Source organism: Drosophila takahashii, chromosome X, assembly GCF_030179915.1.
Source record: "Drosophila takahashii strain IR98-3 E-12201 chromosome X, DtakHiC1v2, whole genome shotgun sequence".
In the NCBI taxonomy this organism is placed as follows: Eukaryota; Metazoa; Arthropoda; class Insecta; order Diptera; family Drosophilidae; genus Drosophila; species Drosophila takahashii.
The window spans coordinates 21,882,979-21,898,477 of NC_091683.1; the positions used below are offsets into that span (position 1 = coordinate 21,882,979).

At 46.6% G+C, this 15,499-nt stretch overlaps 3 protein-coding genes across 4 annotated transcripts; all 3 read right to left on the bottom strand.

Moving 5' to 3' along the window:
- Positions 1 to 580: 580 nt before the first annotated feature.
- LOC108065508 (protein THEM6) lies at positions 581 to 4,082 on the bottom strand. Of its 2 annotated transcripts, XM_017153509.3 has the most exons (4): positions 4,013 to 4,082; positions 3,055 to 3,288; positions 1,927 to 2,141; positions 581 to 1,303 (listed from the first exon to the last, which is right to left on the bottom strand). In XM_017153509.3, the coding sequence occupies exons 2-4, from the start codon at positions 3,212 to 3,214 to the stop codon at positions 884 to 886; spliced, it is 795 nt and encodes a 264-aa protein (XP_017008998.1). In that variant the 5' UTR covers positions 3,215 to 3,288; positions 4,013 to 4,082; the 3' UTR covers positions 581 to 883. The 2 variants fall into 2 exon arrangements, with proteins under 2 accessions (XP_017008998.1, XP_044251035.1); XM_044395100.2 differs by lacking the exon at positions 4,013 to 4,082 and having other exon boundaries at positions 3,055 to 3,600.
- Positions 4,083 to 5,713: 1,631 nt separating this feature from the next.
- On the bottom strand, positions 5,714 to 15,042 carry Mipp2 (Multiple inositol polyphosphate phosphatase 2). The gene is made up of 5 exons (XM_017153675.3): positions 14,723 to 15,042; positions 13,841 to 14,274; positions 7,898 to 8,283; positions 6,905 to 7,105; positions 5,714 to 6,841 (listed from the first exon to the last, which is right to left on the bottom strand). The coding sequence occupies exons 1-5, from the start codon at positions 14,901 to 14,903 to the stop codon at positions 6,670 to 6,672; spliced, it is 1,374 nt and encodes a 457-aa protein (XP_017009164.2). The 5' UTR covers positions 14,904 to 15,042; the 3' UTR covers positions 5,714 to 6,669.
- raptor (regulatory associated protein of MTOR complex 1) lies at positions 8,145 to 13,690 on the bottom strand. The gene is made up of 3 exons (XM_017153674.3): positions 11,817 to 13,690; positions 8,400 to 11,756; positions 8,145 to 8,283 (listed from the first exon to the last, which is right to left on the bottom strand). The coding sequence occupies exons 1-3, from the start codon at positions 13,210 to 13,212 to the stop codon at positions 8,276 to 8,278; spliced, it is 4,761 nt and encodes a 1,586-aa protein (XP_017009163.2). The 5' UTR covers positions 13,213 to 13,690; the 3' UTR covers positions 8,145 to 8,275.
- Positions 15,043 to 15,499: the final 457 nt, after the last annotated feature.

Here is a 15,499-nt window from a genome sequence, read left to right on the forward strand (position 1 = left end):
GTATTCAAACTGCAAATTACCCGAATAGACAGCGTTTCAAAGGGCCGCTGCTGAAAGTTCAAGATGGGGTTTAATCACAAGCTCTAAGCAGGTGATTTGGAATCTTGGCAAAATATTTACCATTGGGTTTTTAGTACTGCCTAATCGTAAGAGTAAGCAAAGCGGGAAAAGGTCTACAAAAATCCCACATAATTATTTAAATTATTTTGTTTTTTTTCAAGTTTTTCTATAAAAAATTTATTCTATCCTATTATTTTGTAGCCTGCTTTTAGGCGCTGAAACCGAAAACGGGGAAAGCATGAAAAGGTATAAAAAATCCCTTTACTAAATTATGGATGTTTAGTTATTTACTTGTTTATAAAATATTTTACTATTCCACATTTTTCTTTCAATTTTTTACCCTAAAATTAATTTTTTACACCTATTATTTTGTAGCCTCCTTTTAGGCGCTAAAACCGAAAACCCAAGAAAATCTCTCATTTGCTGGCATGTTTTTACATTATTTTGTTCCTTTTACTAAACAATCATTGTACATCGTAACTTACACACTGTGGACTACCAAGGGGCTTAGTTTGGTTTTTCGTATTTTTTTGTTTCTAGGGGGCGTGGTTGATCTCTAGGTAATTATACAATACAAGTAGTTAAGGCCAAAAGAGGGCGGGTGTTTTTTGTTGTTGTTTTGTTTTACAGACACTTACATAGCTTACAATTTACACATTCCACGGGCACACTTAGACATTAAACATTAGCACACACATTAGCACGCACACACACACGCACAAGCACGCGAGACAAAAACAAAAAAAAAGTGGGTTAATATTAGAGTATCCGTTTCCGTTTCCGGTTGCGCATGCGCTTCCGCTGGCGATTCCAACGACTCCAGTCAGCAGCCGCTGCGCAGATTCTTGCTGGACATATCGTTGTACTCGATCCACTTGGACAGCTCCGGCGGCAGCGAGGGCTTCAGCTTGAGGCAGTGCGCCGCTGCCGCCGCGGTGGGCGTGGCACTGCCTCCGCTCGTCGTCCCATGTCCATTCTCCGCCAGCGAAGTGTCCATCGCCGGATTGCTAATGCCGCCAGCCGCCGACGTCGCTGAAGCCGCCGTCGTGGGAGCAGCCAGCGAAGGCGACGCCGTCGCCCGGAATCCGTTGGAGGAGGTCCTGGGCAGAAGTTCGGCCATCACCGCCTCCATGGACACGTCGATCACCCGCTGGCGGCAGATGGCGATGCAGTGGACAAACTTGTCCGAAGGACGCACGAATCGATGCTCCATGAACAGCGACTGCTCGTCCCAGTAAATTATCTAAAACGGGAGGGAATTCGGGATTAGTACGGGGAAGTATAAGAATTTAAATATAGAGACTACATTTTAATTAAAAAGTATTCAATTAAATTAAGCTTAATTTTTTATCGAAGGTTAGGATAAAAATTGATGAAGTATTTTAATTGATATTTAGGTTTAATTGATATTTAGTTGTTATAAGAAGAACTCTCGAATTTTTAAATAAAAAATTATTTAACATTTTTTAAACATGTTAAAAAGGAACCCATGGAATTTGTATTATAAATACTAACAAGACAAATTGGTTGGGCTATAAATACTAATAATACAAATTTGTTGGGTTCATTATAAATGCTTATAATACAAACTTTTTAGGTTTCTTATTGCAATCATGGAACAGAATAACAATTTTACATTTTTCTTAAATATTTGAGATATTAATAAATATTTATTATATTATATTATAGTCTTATAATAAAAAAGATATATTTAGGTATACAGATTTTGAATAATAAGCACTATTTTTATAATATGTATATTATTATACGATATTAAATCATAATATTTTAGATATATTTAAACATAAAGTTTTTGAATAATAAGCTCTATTTTTGTGATATTTTCTTTTTATAGCCTGAACTCACCCGCGACACAATGTTAAACCGGTGGAAGGGGCGGATGAAGCGGCGGTAGCGAATGGTGGCCGCCCCCTGGAACACGGAACCGCCCATTCCCGTGATGGTGCGGTACAGATTGGTCCGCTCGTAGAAGTCCACGCGGGCAAAGTCCAGCTCACGGAAGTAACGAGCGTTGTTCATGTGGTACAACAAGGTGTCCACATCGTTGGTGAGGCAGAGTCCTAAAAAGGTTGTATTAGGAATTTAGGAAATACTATTATTGAACTATTAAAAATCATAAAAATTAAGATTTTAAGTTCTTAAAGCTTTAACCCTCTTGCTTTGAATCCAATATTTAATGGCTTGTTAAACCAGAACTCTAGAACAAATAATTGCCTTCATAAAATAAATAAACTTTAACTATTGGCGTAGAGCCAACACTGCGTATGAGTGATAACCTTTAGAGCCATCTTGCTGGCACTTGAACGTATATGGTCCACTCTACACAGAACCCACATGCGCCACTCGAAAACTATAATTATGCACTCTTAAAGCTCCACAATTACTGTTAAACTATTTGTCGATTTGCAACTTGAACAAGTTTTAATATATTTAATTGCTAGATATGATCGTAAATCTCTTTTATTATCTATTGGCAGCCAAGTGCTAAGTTCTTTTTGACTTCTGAATTTAGTTTATGATTTTGAAACAATATGAAACTGAGGATATGTAGACAGTTTGCTATTTCTCGTTATTTATTTTGTGTTTTCCCTCCAAAACATCGATATTATCGAATTAATATTGTCAAAATATCGAAAATATCGATAATTTGCAAGCTCTAATTTGTAGTATTTTTAAGAACAATGATTAAAGTCGAATCAATGTTGTCAAAATATCGAAAATATCGATAATCTTCAGGCTCTAATTTGTAGGGTTTTTAATAACAATGATTAAAAACCCTTAACAGTAATATATTTAAATTTCACACGATACTTAAGAAATTTGAAGATGTTTTAAGCTTTCTTATTTTTATGAGGAAGCGGAAAAAAATAATTCTTGAGTATTGTTAGTTCTTTGGATATGTGAATGATTTTAGAGTGACCCTTATCCTCCTTACCCCTAAGGACCAAGGATCCTATTCCCCCTCGTACTCACCGTTGACCGTGGTGGCGTCCAGGATGTGGCAGCGCCTCTTCACAAACCGCGCCAGCAGCACGCAGAGGCACATGCGCAGGAAGTAGTGGAGCTCCAGGAGCCCGTAGAGCACGACGATGGCCAGCAGGACGCACAGCGCCAGGTAGCACAGCTGCTCCATTCCGCTGCTGGCAGATGGGCAGCGCTTGGGGTTCGCTTAGGGGGCGTGGTGGTGGAGCGGTGGAACGGGTGGCGCTGCAATTCGAGGGGCGGAAAGAGAAGAAGAAGAAGGAGGAGGATGAGGAACAGTTCATCAAGACGGCTGGCAATCAAATTGTCAAGTGATGGCAATCTAATTAGAATGCGGAAACAGGAAGCCACCAAAGTGCTTCGGTTAAGGGTTAAGGGTGAGACTTTCGGCGTTCGGGGGGTTAAGGTTACGGGGGTGGTTTTCTAAGCGCGATTTTTGGTTCTGTTCCTGGCTAAAATGTCCAAGATGCTGAGCGGAATTAGGTCATGTTTTCACCATCACCTGATTCTTAGTCAAACACTCACGCACACAGCAAAAAAAAACACAGGATATATTCATTTAATTTTAATAACAAAGATTTTAGATTCCACTCAAAGTATCCCCAAATTGTCTCCGTGTAGCTCAGACACACACACACACTCGCGCGCGACCAGGACAACCCCTAATTTGTTGATTCGTGGCTCGATTCATGGCCAGGACATTCGGACATCGGGACATCAGGCCACCCGGCCACTTTCAGTCCTCTCTCCTCTCACAACCACCGCCCCCGAATTTGTATTTTCGATATTTTCCTATTTTCCAATAACAGGAAAAACCACTAGCACGCGCACACACCGCACATTATTAAATTACAAAAAAAAAAACAGCACACGAAAAACCAAAAACAAGAAAGAAGGAAGGTGTCTTTTCGGTTTGAAAATGTTTAAAAACCAAAAGCGAAGCGCCTACCGCAGCGACAACAGCGCACTGAGACTGAATCGCCTTTTTGGCCAAATCCAAATCCGCTGGCGAAAAGTCCGCCGCAGCCTCTGTCGCCGCCGCTGCCTCGGATGCCGTCGCCGTCGCAGTCGCCGTTGCAGTCGACGCCTGCGCAGCTCCCACAATCGCCGCTCTCAGCTGACGTCCTCGCAGCTTTCGGGCCCAAAAGCTCCGCTGGCTAAGGGTTGAACCTGTTGCCGGTCCCGGTCCATTCCACTCGGAACCCCCTAACCCACCCCCACCACCCAAAAACCGTTCCCTTACCAAACACGGGGTATCTCAGGGGTATGCCAGAACTGGAAAGTATTATTTATTTATTTATGACGGGAGTTAATGGAAAATATATCATTATGATATTCCAGGTACTCAAGATTATGTGAGGGTATTTTAGGAATATAACGGAACTAGAAAGAATTATTCATATTTCATTAAGGGAAATTATATCATTATGATATTACACTTAGAACCCTCCAAGATTATGTCAGAATCACCAAGAAATATGTGAAAGGGGAAATGGAAAGTATTATTATTTGTCGCGTTTTTAATTGTATTTAATTGTAAAAGCCTTTTCATTTCTAATATATTAACAACTTAAAATAAAAAACGAATGGATAAATATTTGATGTCCCTAAGCATACATATAATGAACTTTACAAGTTACATTTGTCTAAAACCGTTTGCTAAATAATGTAAAGTAATAGAAAAAGGTCTGGGTGATTTTACAAACTGAGATTACCAAGTATTCTATTTTCCACAGATCAGATAATATTTTTAAAGCTAAAACCAAGGCATATAGCAGTCGACCCCTTTCTTATACCCAATTCTAGGCAGAACCCAGGGGTATATTGCATTTAAGCACATGTTTGTAACACTCAAGATGGAAAAAAGTGCAGTCATTAGAGCGAAAATTGTCGGAACATGCACCCAAAACTAGGTGCAAATTATTGTTTTTCCATAATTAAAATACAAATTATATCGAGGCATTACAATGCTTGCATATTCTTAATTAACTATAATTAGGTGGCTGTAATGGTATGTACTAATAATAATGATATGTTTGTACGTCAAAGAAAAAATCCGGTTCTAGCTGGAAGAAATTAAAACGTATAAAGAGTATCTAAGATATCTATATCTCAATGGAATTTTTTCTCAAAACTACATAATGCATTGCATTTTTGAGTTGTTCTTTGAGTCAGTATTAGAGATATTTCCGCTTAGCCGGGCCCAAAGAGCCAAACAAACTCAGATCAAGCAGCTAGTTCCAAGTGATAAATAAATGCTAGGAATAAACCCACTTACTTTCGATCGGAAGCTGCGATTCTTGGCCAATATCACACCCACATCTCGGGTCTCGGATCCGCAGAGATGGCCTTTGTTCCGCTGACTGTTGGGGATTATACATATGTACTTAGCGATATATATACACGGCCCTCTCGAGCGGCAACACAAATTAGCTGGCTGTAAACACTAGCAGGGCACACGTTGAGCAAATACGGGAAGTTTGCACCCATAAAAATAAAAACAATGAGGAAAAATCGAAGAAACTATTTAAAAGCCTGCTAAATGGCTAGAAAAGCCAAGTCATTCGCCCACAGGTGTGCATTGATTTTTCATTTTTCATCAGTCGTTTCTCTTATTTTTAGCCTAAACAAATTGAAAAGTCCAAGCGAGTTAAGCTTTAAACTAGAATTTTCGTTAGTTTTATTTGTTGTTACTGCGGTTCTTGTTGTTGTTGTTGTTGCTGTTGGGCTTTCGATAGGACAAACAAAATTAGACAAAAGTGATTAAAGTCGTAAGTGCTATGTACAAAGTTTGTGGGTCTCCCTCTCCGCTGAACAATTGAACTAGGAACCCAGCATTTGTTCCTTTTATCCTTGCCTTATTAAATATATATCCGGGTTCGATTTCGTTTTCGTTTTATAGGTATATAACACAAGTTAGCACAACGAACGTTTTCATTTATATCTTTTTGGGGGCAACGGATCGATTTGAATAGAGGCATATAAATAACGCTTGTGTTTATGTATATATGTGTGGTGTGTTGGGTATATATAACTATAGTTAATTATCTTATACATCAGTATTTATATATATACAGTATGCGTTGCCATTTGGCTTTGTATAAGGAAAGGGATAGGTTAGGGGTATAGTATGATTAACTGAATAACAAAAAAAAATAGGTAAACCAAGATTAGTCGTGTATATCTTTACAGCAGTTGGTGAGACATCCGGAGTAAATAGACTAAAGTATAAAGTGCATCTGCATCTCCCTCTCTCTCTTTCTCGTTCTGTCTTTCGTTCTCCATCTCGCTCTGTCTTCTGCACTCCTCCTCGAAGTTCGTTTGTTCTGGATTGGATGGTCCACATTGATTAATAAGGCATACAAAACACACAGACACCACTTGGTCAACACATAACTCTCCTCCTCTTACAAAACTAATCCCGGCTGGCTCCTCGCTAAATTCCAGCTCCTTCGCATCTATTCCGTTCTTAACTATATCGTTTATTTCAGTTGTATCCTAAACATTCCGACGAATCCCTTTTCATGAGGTCTTGCAGTGGCAGGGGAGCAGAGCAACAAAACAGCAGCATCAGCAGCAGAGACTCCAGCATTCCTATTCTGACCATCAGTTGGCCTTCACCCGGCACAGCTCCTCGACGTCGCAGCGGTCCAAGCTCTTGGCGAAAATGCGACGCAGCGTGGCCAGCGGACAGAGGTCCTTGTCCTGCGGACAGCCGGGCAGGCGCACCACTCGCTCCTGGTGCAGCACCAGGACCTGCGGCTCCCCCTTGTCGCAACTGTAAGGAGGACTAGGTATTAGATACAAGAATCTATGCTTATATAAGGAGCACCACACTTACTCGTAGCGCAGGAAGGCCAAGTTGGTCGCGAACGCGTCGATTTGGCTTGTGCGCCAACGACGCTCGCTGGCAAAATGCTTGTGCGTCAGCGGCTTCTTGTCCCGGGCCAATCCCAAATGGGCCAGCAACTTGAGCAGCGTTCCCGAGTGCGTAAAGTACAACGTGGCGTTGGCCCGCCGCGGCCGCTCCTCCTCCGAAGAACTAGAAATTAATAATAAAACTCGGATTATTAAATGTTGGTAACAAAACTAAATAAGTACTTAAAATTAAATTAAATCTAACTTATTATTTATGTTTGTAGTTTTTGGAAGTAGTTAGAAACTGAAAATTAATAATAGAGCTCGGATTATCAAATATTGGTGACAAAACTAAATAAGTACTTAATATTAAGATAAATGGAATTTATTGTTATTTAAATTTGTAGTGTTTGGAAGTTTCTTTTAAATATAAAATTATAATTTAACATTGATCAACCATATAAATGGTTATAAAACGCATATTTAGAACATAGAAACAAATAACTGGAGTTTTTGGAAGAAGTTAAAAGTGCTTGAGCTTAGTCTACGATTGCTTTATATTGAAAATGAAAATGTAAAAAACCAGTTGTGACTGCGATTGGCATACAAAACTTGTTTAATGTTGGCTCTTTGAAAATCAAGATCAAGATGATCACTAAACGGACGAATAGAAAGAACGCATGTAGTTTTAGAAATCAATGAAATTCGATAGCATTTTAACTTTACCTAATTCTTCAAATTGCCTTTGATACACATTTATATTTAGTTTGCATAAATCCTAGATAAATTAAAAATATCGAAATTATCGAACCCATATTGTAAAAATATCGAAAATATCGTTAATTTACAAGATAGTTAGTATGTAAATATAGTCCTACATAAATCCTAGAAAAATTCAAAATATCGAAATGATCGAATCAATATTGTAAAAAATATCGGAAATATCGATAATTTACAAACTCTCCGCTGCACTCACCTAATGGCCGCAAACATATCCGCTATTGCCGGACAGGCAATGCGATGGGTCAGTTCGTAGCCGTAGCCATCGTTCCAATAGTACTCCAGATCCTCGAAGAACTCCAGCGCCTCCAAGGCGGGCACATCGAAGAAGTTGCACCACACGGAATCCTCTGGGGAGCCAGAAGAAGAACCACGACGCGGCCGATGCCAGGCCGTCTCAAAAGCGCACACCGTGTACATGAGCTGAACGTCATCTGGCTGGAGATCGGGCAGCCGGGTGCTGCTCCGCACCTGCTCCACTGCTGATTGCATCTGCGGCTCCGCAAGGAACCTGCGTGCGTTGACCAAGGTTTCGGGATTCTTATCGACGTCAGTTTTCCACTTTCCACAGCCCTTATAGAACTGAAAAGATAAATGTTTAAAAGCCAATTAGTAGGATTAAATAGACAGTTATTTAAAGAAATAATAAAGTAAAACATTCGCTCATAATAGAAACCTCTAAACCCATGTTCTTCTACCTGGGGTGGGGCTGTAGATGGCCACCATATTGTCCACGAAGCCCACCGCCAGCTGCACCTTGTACGCGTGAAACGACAGCCAGGTGGGATGTCCGATCTTGGGCCCGATGAAGCCCTCGTTCGTCCGCAGCACCTTCTGTACCCGTCCGTCCAGCGAGTAGATCCCAATCTTCGAGGCATTCCCGCAGGCCACGGTGTCTGCAATTTGGTGACTTGCGATAGCTGTCACATCCCCGCCGGCATCCCATTCGTGCACCACATCGCTGACGCTGCTCGGGAACTGACTGGCCCTTATGTCCGCGACGCTAATCCGACCTTCAGTGCAGCCCGAAACGAGCACCGTTTCGTTGGCCCTTAGGCAGGCATGCAAAATGGGAGCACTATGCCGCCGATACACGGAAATCCTCGCTTCCTGCGGCGAACATCGCTTGTCAAACAACCGCACACTGCCGTCATCGCAGCCGGCGAGTATCACATCGGATCGCATGTTGGGCAGGTAGGGTGCCAGCACCCGGGCGCAGGTTTCGCTGCGTCCCAATGGAATATCGGCCAGTTTGAGCTCCCTCTCCACATCCCAGATGCGCACGAAGCGACAGCCGCCGCCGGCTATCAAAAGGTGTTGGCTGCACTGCTGCCAGGCGGTCACAATGTTGCCATTGCTGGAGGAACCCAATGATGTGTCCGCTGCTCCTTTGCCAATGCTGCCGCCGGAGGAGGAGATGTTGCGCTGCCGGTAGCCCTGCTGATTCACCTGACCCAAAGCATTCCAGGCGGTGACCAAGCGCGCCTTGCTCGGCGCATCCTCGGAGGAGGTCGAGCTGCTAACCATTGGCGATGATTGCCAGACGCGCACTACTCCATCCTCGTGGGCCACCAGATTCAATGCCATATCCTGGGCATTGATGAACTCGATGCTGCTGACGCGGGCAAACGGAGGCGGCTTTTCCGCTCCTCCCGATTTCCTTGGCGTGCTGCCATTGAGCGACGAGGATGATCCATAGCCGGAACTCGAGTTAGTGGCCTCTGCGCCATAGGTGCGCACTGAATTGTACTGAAAATCGTAGACCAAAACCTTCTCCCGGTAGGCCACTGCAATCTGCGGCTCGTACGGCAGCAGCTTCACAATGGAGGGTGTAAACTGCGTCTTCCTGTTCCAAACGCAAACATCGTAGCCGAAACGATCGCTCTGCTCCTGCTGCTGCCGCCGCGCATGACGTCGCACAAAATCGTTGCGTAGGAAACGCAATCTCCGGCGTCGCAGCTCTGCGGAATTGCGATCCACTGGATACCGCTGGCGTCCCTCCTCCGCTGCTCCCTCGGCGCTGCTGTAGCGCTCCTTGCCCGGTCGCGTGAAATAGGAAATGGCCCAGGGTATAAACTCGGTGAGCACAATGGGCGTCAAACTGTGACCGGGCTCCAAGTACTGATTGCTCTCGCTGCCGCTGCTCCGCGCCGAATGTGTGCTCTCCCTGGGTCCGCCGCCTCCTCCGCCGCTGGGCAGGCCCAAGCCAGCTGCTCCGCGTTGGTAGGCCGCCGGTCCGCCGCTGTCAGTCTCATCGTTGATCGAACTGGTGCGCAGTTTGCGCTGGAGGATGGTCTGCGGATCGCCGGCAGCCACGCCGCCGCCTCCGCTGCCGGAGAGACGCAGCTTCTGTGCCCAATGGCTGGCCCCCGAGGCAGTTGCTCCTACTGGCGGGGATTCTCCAGCTCCTCCCGTTCCTCCCGCTCCTCCACTCAGGTAATTAACCCTCGTATTCGGACTCGGTGGCAGGCTGACGCTCAAACTGCTGCACTTTTCTGTGGCCGTGGCCATCGTGGCCTCCTTGGCGGCCATTATGGGGCAGAGGGCCGTGTCCCTCACATGATCCACAATCTCCTGGGCAATGGCGGCAACGCGGGGAAAGGGATCCTGGGCCAGATTGCAGATGCCCAGCCAGAGTTTGGTGAATATCGACTGGAAGGGTATGCTTCCAGCTGCTCCTCGGCCGCCCGAACTTCCAGAGCCGCTTTTCGAGCGACCTAGCGCATTGCCCGATGAAGCAGCTGTCGATCCCATGTTGGATATCGAACTGGAACTGGCTCCCCGACGCATCGTCACATGCCGCTCCAGGCTGTGCGTGGAGGAGCTTAGATCCCGCGGGTCCCCGCACATCACAAACGAAGCGGCGGCGGCGGCGGCGGAGGCGTGACCACGCATATGCTCCGCCAGATAGACGGCCACGAATTGCGACTCGAAGAGCAGGACCATCCATTGCAAAGCGGCGGCCAGTTCCATGCGCACCAGCGGCGACATATCCTCGCCCACGGTCTCCAGCATGGTGATGGCTATGATGCGATCAATATTATTCGCCTGCTCCTCGCTGCGATCCGTCACGGAGCTAATGAAAGTGCCCAAAGCGAAGACGGCGGCTGCACGCACTTCCGGAATCTCATCGCGCAGCAGGACATACAGCTTCTCGTGCGCCAAATCGCGGGCTCCCGACCAGCGCGCCTTCTCGAAGTTCTGCCACAGCATGCCCAAACAGATGGCCAGCCACTGGCGGAGCAGCCAGCTGCCGTCGTTCAGCTGCTCCAGGCAAATCGAGAGCAGTGGTCCTTGCAAAGCACTCGTCTGGCCGAGCAGAAAGTTGTGAACAATGGAGGAGAGCACAAAGGCGGACAGTGTGCGATGTTCCTTGGATACAGAGGTATCCTGCAGCACGGAGAGGAAGTACTTGTACTCCTTGACCAGATCCACCTGGCAACTGGGATCCACGGCCAGTATCTTGGCCCAAATGAAGACCAAAACGGGGCGCAGTTCGCGCGTTGAACTCTGCAGCAGTTTGAGCACATAGGGGAAGATGCCCACGCCCAGGGCGAGATTAACGGCCCAGGGACCGAGATCCAGGAAGCGGGCGAGCAGCTCGAGGGCCCTCAAACGATGAACCTGCGAGAGGAGCACCTGCAGCACAATGGGCAGCTGCTCGGGCGGCGTACGCGACTCCGATTCGCTGTCCAGCCAAACCTGAAAGGCGGTTAGCTGGTGCTCGAAAAACGGCAGCTGGCGATACGGAGCATTGTGATCCAGAATCTCGGGCAGCTGCTGCAGGGCCAGATCGACCACCAGATCCCAGGCTTTCCACATGGGATGGCGATAGCAGGGCGGCAAGGCGGGCAGCGAAACTGGAGTGCAATCGTGGCTGCGCAGGATGCGCTCGGCCAGCAGGAAATTGCGAAACAAGCTGGCCACCAGCAGATCCTGGCGGAAGAGACGCTGGAAAAGCTCGCGCGGCAGCGAATTCCAGGCTATCGTGTCCGTGATGGCGGTGAAAATCCAGTTGAGCTCGCCCATCATCGTGCGCCGATCGTTTACTTTGCCTGCAAAAAGATTAAAAGTGTTATTAATGATTACTTTTTAGGAAAAGTTGATTTTTTCACCTGGTATCTTGTCGATCAGCTCGCTCTGGATGCGCGGCACCATGCCCAGCTTCTCCTGCATGGCGTACCACTTGAGCGCAATGTTAATGGGCGTGGTCAGGCAGCTGGTGAACAGATCCGCCGGCAGCTGGGCGTTCATGGGCAGAATCTCGTTGGCCGCACAGGCGGCGAGGTGTATGCAATTCTTGTAGCTGACCAGCTGCTGCACCACCTGATTGGCGGCGCCACTCGGTGCCCCGCTGCCCCTCTGCTGGGCGGCGGCCAGCGCCTTCTCCAGCTCGTGCTCATGCTGCTCGGCGTAGGGTTGAAAGGAGTTAATGATGATCCCGGCATTCGAGCAATCGTACACGTAGATCGAGGGCGCCGACATCCAGGTGATCAGCTCAAAGATGCTCAGCGGTATGTACTGCGTGAAGGTCTTGTTGAACACCCAGATCTCGCCATTGGCCGTCGGTTTGGGCACCCCGTGACCATTGTAGTGGAACAGGATGCGCTCGCCCTTGGCGTTTCTCCTCAGCGAAGTGCAGAGCTTCTTCACATCCTCGACGGTGGGATCGTGGCACTTCTTGTACCTGGCCCTCGGTTGCCAGCGCTCGTACTGCATCTGCAGGTTGCTCCCAATTAGCTCCATTGCCTTGGGCGGCGACACCGAACTGGGATCTATCCAGCACTCCAGGCGCGAGCACGGTTGGATCTTTACCACATCCGGTGGATCAACCCCAATGTTGAGGCACAAAACCAAAGCCACGCTGGCCGTCTTCATGCGCTCGCGGATGCGCCAGGGCTGCCGCTCGTACAGCATCGCCTGGATGCGCTCTATGTGCCGCTTGGTCTGCAGGGAGAGTGGACATCTATCGTCCCGGAGACGCTCTCCAAAGCAAATGTTCTCCGCCGGCGGTTGAGCCTGTATGCTCTGGATCTGCTTCATCAGACGGTGGATGGAGGAGTCATCCGGGGGCCACTCCCGCCGGATCGTCTGGTTGAGATCCCTCAGGCAGCCCAGGGAGGCCACCTGCTCGTCGGAGGAGGAGAGGATGTCGGAGATTTGCTCAATGTGCTTGACGATCAGCAGGAGCGAGTGGTCCTCGGGCTTGATGTTCCTCACCAGGGAACGCAGGGATTGCAGGGAATCCTCCAAAGAAACGCCAGTGGCCACCTGCTCCTCCGATTGGCAGCGTTCAATCTGCTCCAGTTTATCGATTATCGGGAGCAGCGGGTCATCCCACTTGGCGGAGATGTACTTTTCGTGCCGCTTGCGGATGAGGGAGCGCAAAGTGGAGGACACCTCCTGCTCCGCGGCAGCGCTGCTTCCGTTGCTTTCGTCGACTGCGACGCCGACTGCAACTGCGGCAGAGGCGGAGGCAGAGGCAGACTTAGCGCGAACGGCACTTGCCATGTTGTTTTGCGTGTTTTCTTCTCTGTCTCCCTTCTTCCTCTTCTTTGTGCAGGCGATTTCCCGGAACGATTACGTCTCTGTCGCGGATCCGCACAGCTGAAAATCCCCCCGCGGGGACTCTAGCACATAACCCCAAACACTTTTCGCACTTCCCAGCTCCTCCTCCCCTCTCCACTCCTCTCCGCGCGTTCCGTTCCGTTCCTCTTCTCCACGTTTTCCGCCTACGGATCGCGGCCCATTTCCCGAATACGGTTAAAAAGAACTCGGGGAAAACACGCCGCCTGGCCGATTAACTCGCGTTTGGGCCGAATCGAAAACCCTGCTAACTTCACCGCCGATCTCGAGCGGCGGATGGTGCGCATCCAAGGGCTTATATACTCGCAGCGGGCTTTATTTATTTATGTTTAATCGAATTACACGAAAAAGAATTGCGCAGAAAGCAGAAAACACCCTGTGGACCATTTTTTTTAGAGCTGGCGATACATCGATGGACATATCGATGAATCGATGAGAACGCAAGTGAGAGCACCTATCGCTTGGTTTACCGCCCATCTCTAATTTGGTTAAATCAAACTAACGAATAGGGCGCGCAATTCGAAATTTATGGGTATAATTTAATTTAACTCACCCGCAAAACAGGATCCTCGTGCAGCGCTGGCGGATACCGCACCGCATGGATGCGATGGCGGCCAAAAAGACCGGTGGCGAAGCTCGCCGCACTCTTCATCGTCCGCTGCGTGGCCGTGTACTTGAAGTAATACCACTCCGGACTGTACAGCTCGGGAAAAAGATCCGGAAAGCGGCGCTGCATCCGTTCCGCCAGCTCGATCAGCTCGTCCTCGCCCTCCGCCACCAGTAGCTTCTCATCCTCGGTGGCGTTCAGGTGCTTCCAGCTCCACTGACGCAGCCTCTTCAGCTCCGCGGAGCAGATCGGTGGCTTCGGCTGCTCCAGAATGAGTTTCTTTATCTCGGCCAGGCGATTTTGGGCCTGCAAAATAACGGATTCGCTGGGATTTCGAGTTCCGTGCCGGATAATGGACCAGATGCGCGTCGGGTGGCAACCTTGGGTGGTGAAACGGGTAAGAACGGGAAATCAGCTGATTCAGCAACCATATGTTAGGAGGAACAGTGGGCACCGGCTAAATGAACCGTGTTATTTTAGAATATTATATGAACATGGTATATAAACATATATTTAGAACTGCATTTAAATAGAGAGCTATATCTTAAAATTGCCCTAATTTTATATATATATTTTATACATATTTTTTGAATCATTTAATAAAAAATACTTTAGTTTGTTAGCGAGTAAATTAGATAACAACCACAGGCTCAATTTTGAAGTTTTTGATTTGGACAATTTTTTGTTAGGTTTGGATATCGTTACAAACATCTCGATTCCTAAGTTCACTGTACTGAGACCGCACCGTGATCCGTCAGCTGGCACAACAGATGTTCGGTTTGGCTTAGCGGGTGCCCACTGTGAGTACACTTAACAACAAATACAAACCGGCGTATTTCGGCGGCGTTTCGTCATAATTGGCGATCGCCCTGTACGGCGTCTTCGTGGACAGTCTGCCCTCGATATCAGCGCGCTGGAGGCGGCGGCACTCGCCCCCCTCCGCCCACGCCACGCCCACGAGGAAGTGGAGGAGGAGGAACAAAAACAAACAGACTTTGAAATTTAGCATTTTTCCGGACGGGCGGAAAAACTTGTCACGAGATTGAAAACTGAGATTTGCGGAAAACGGAGTTAAAACATGGAAAGACGAGAGCAAAAGAAAACTGCTAACAAAAACAAACACGAAACGAAAACAAATTGACAAGTGTGCGAGTGGTATTTTTTGGTGGTATATAAATACCAAAAAAATCACTGCGAAAACTATATTCCGATATCGATTTGATTTATAATTTATCTAATACACTAGCTTACAGCCAAAATTAATTTTTAAAATTTTCTAGCTTTTAAATTTAGCTAGTTCGAAAGAAGTTCAAAATTTTATTAAAAAAATCTTTAAAAAAAACTGTGCCAATGAAAAAAAAGTTGGTGGTATTTTCGTGATCTAGGGCCACTAACAAAATTTGCCATCATTGCTGGGGATTAATATTATTTTGTAAATTTTATATTATTATATTTTATTTGTTATCGATTAAAAAGCAGACAAAAATATCCTGATAAAAATATACGTTTCAACCGTAGGTTGGTTTAAACATGGATTTTTATTGGTTCAAAAATCAACCAATAAAAATCCCTGTTATAAAATTTCCATTTTCATAGATTAAAAGC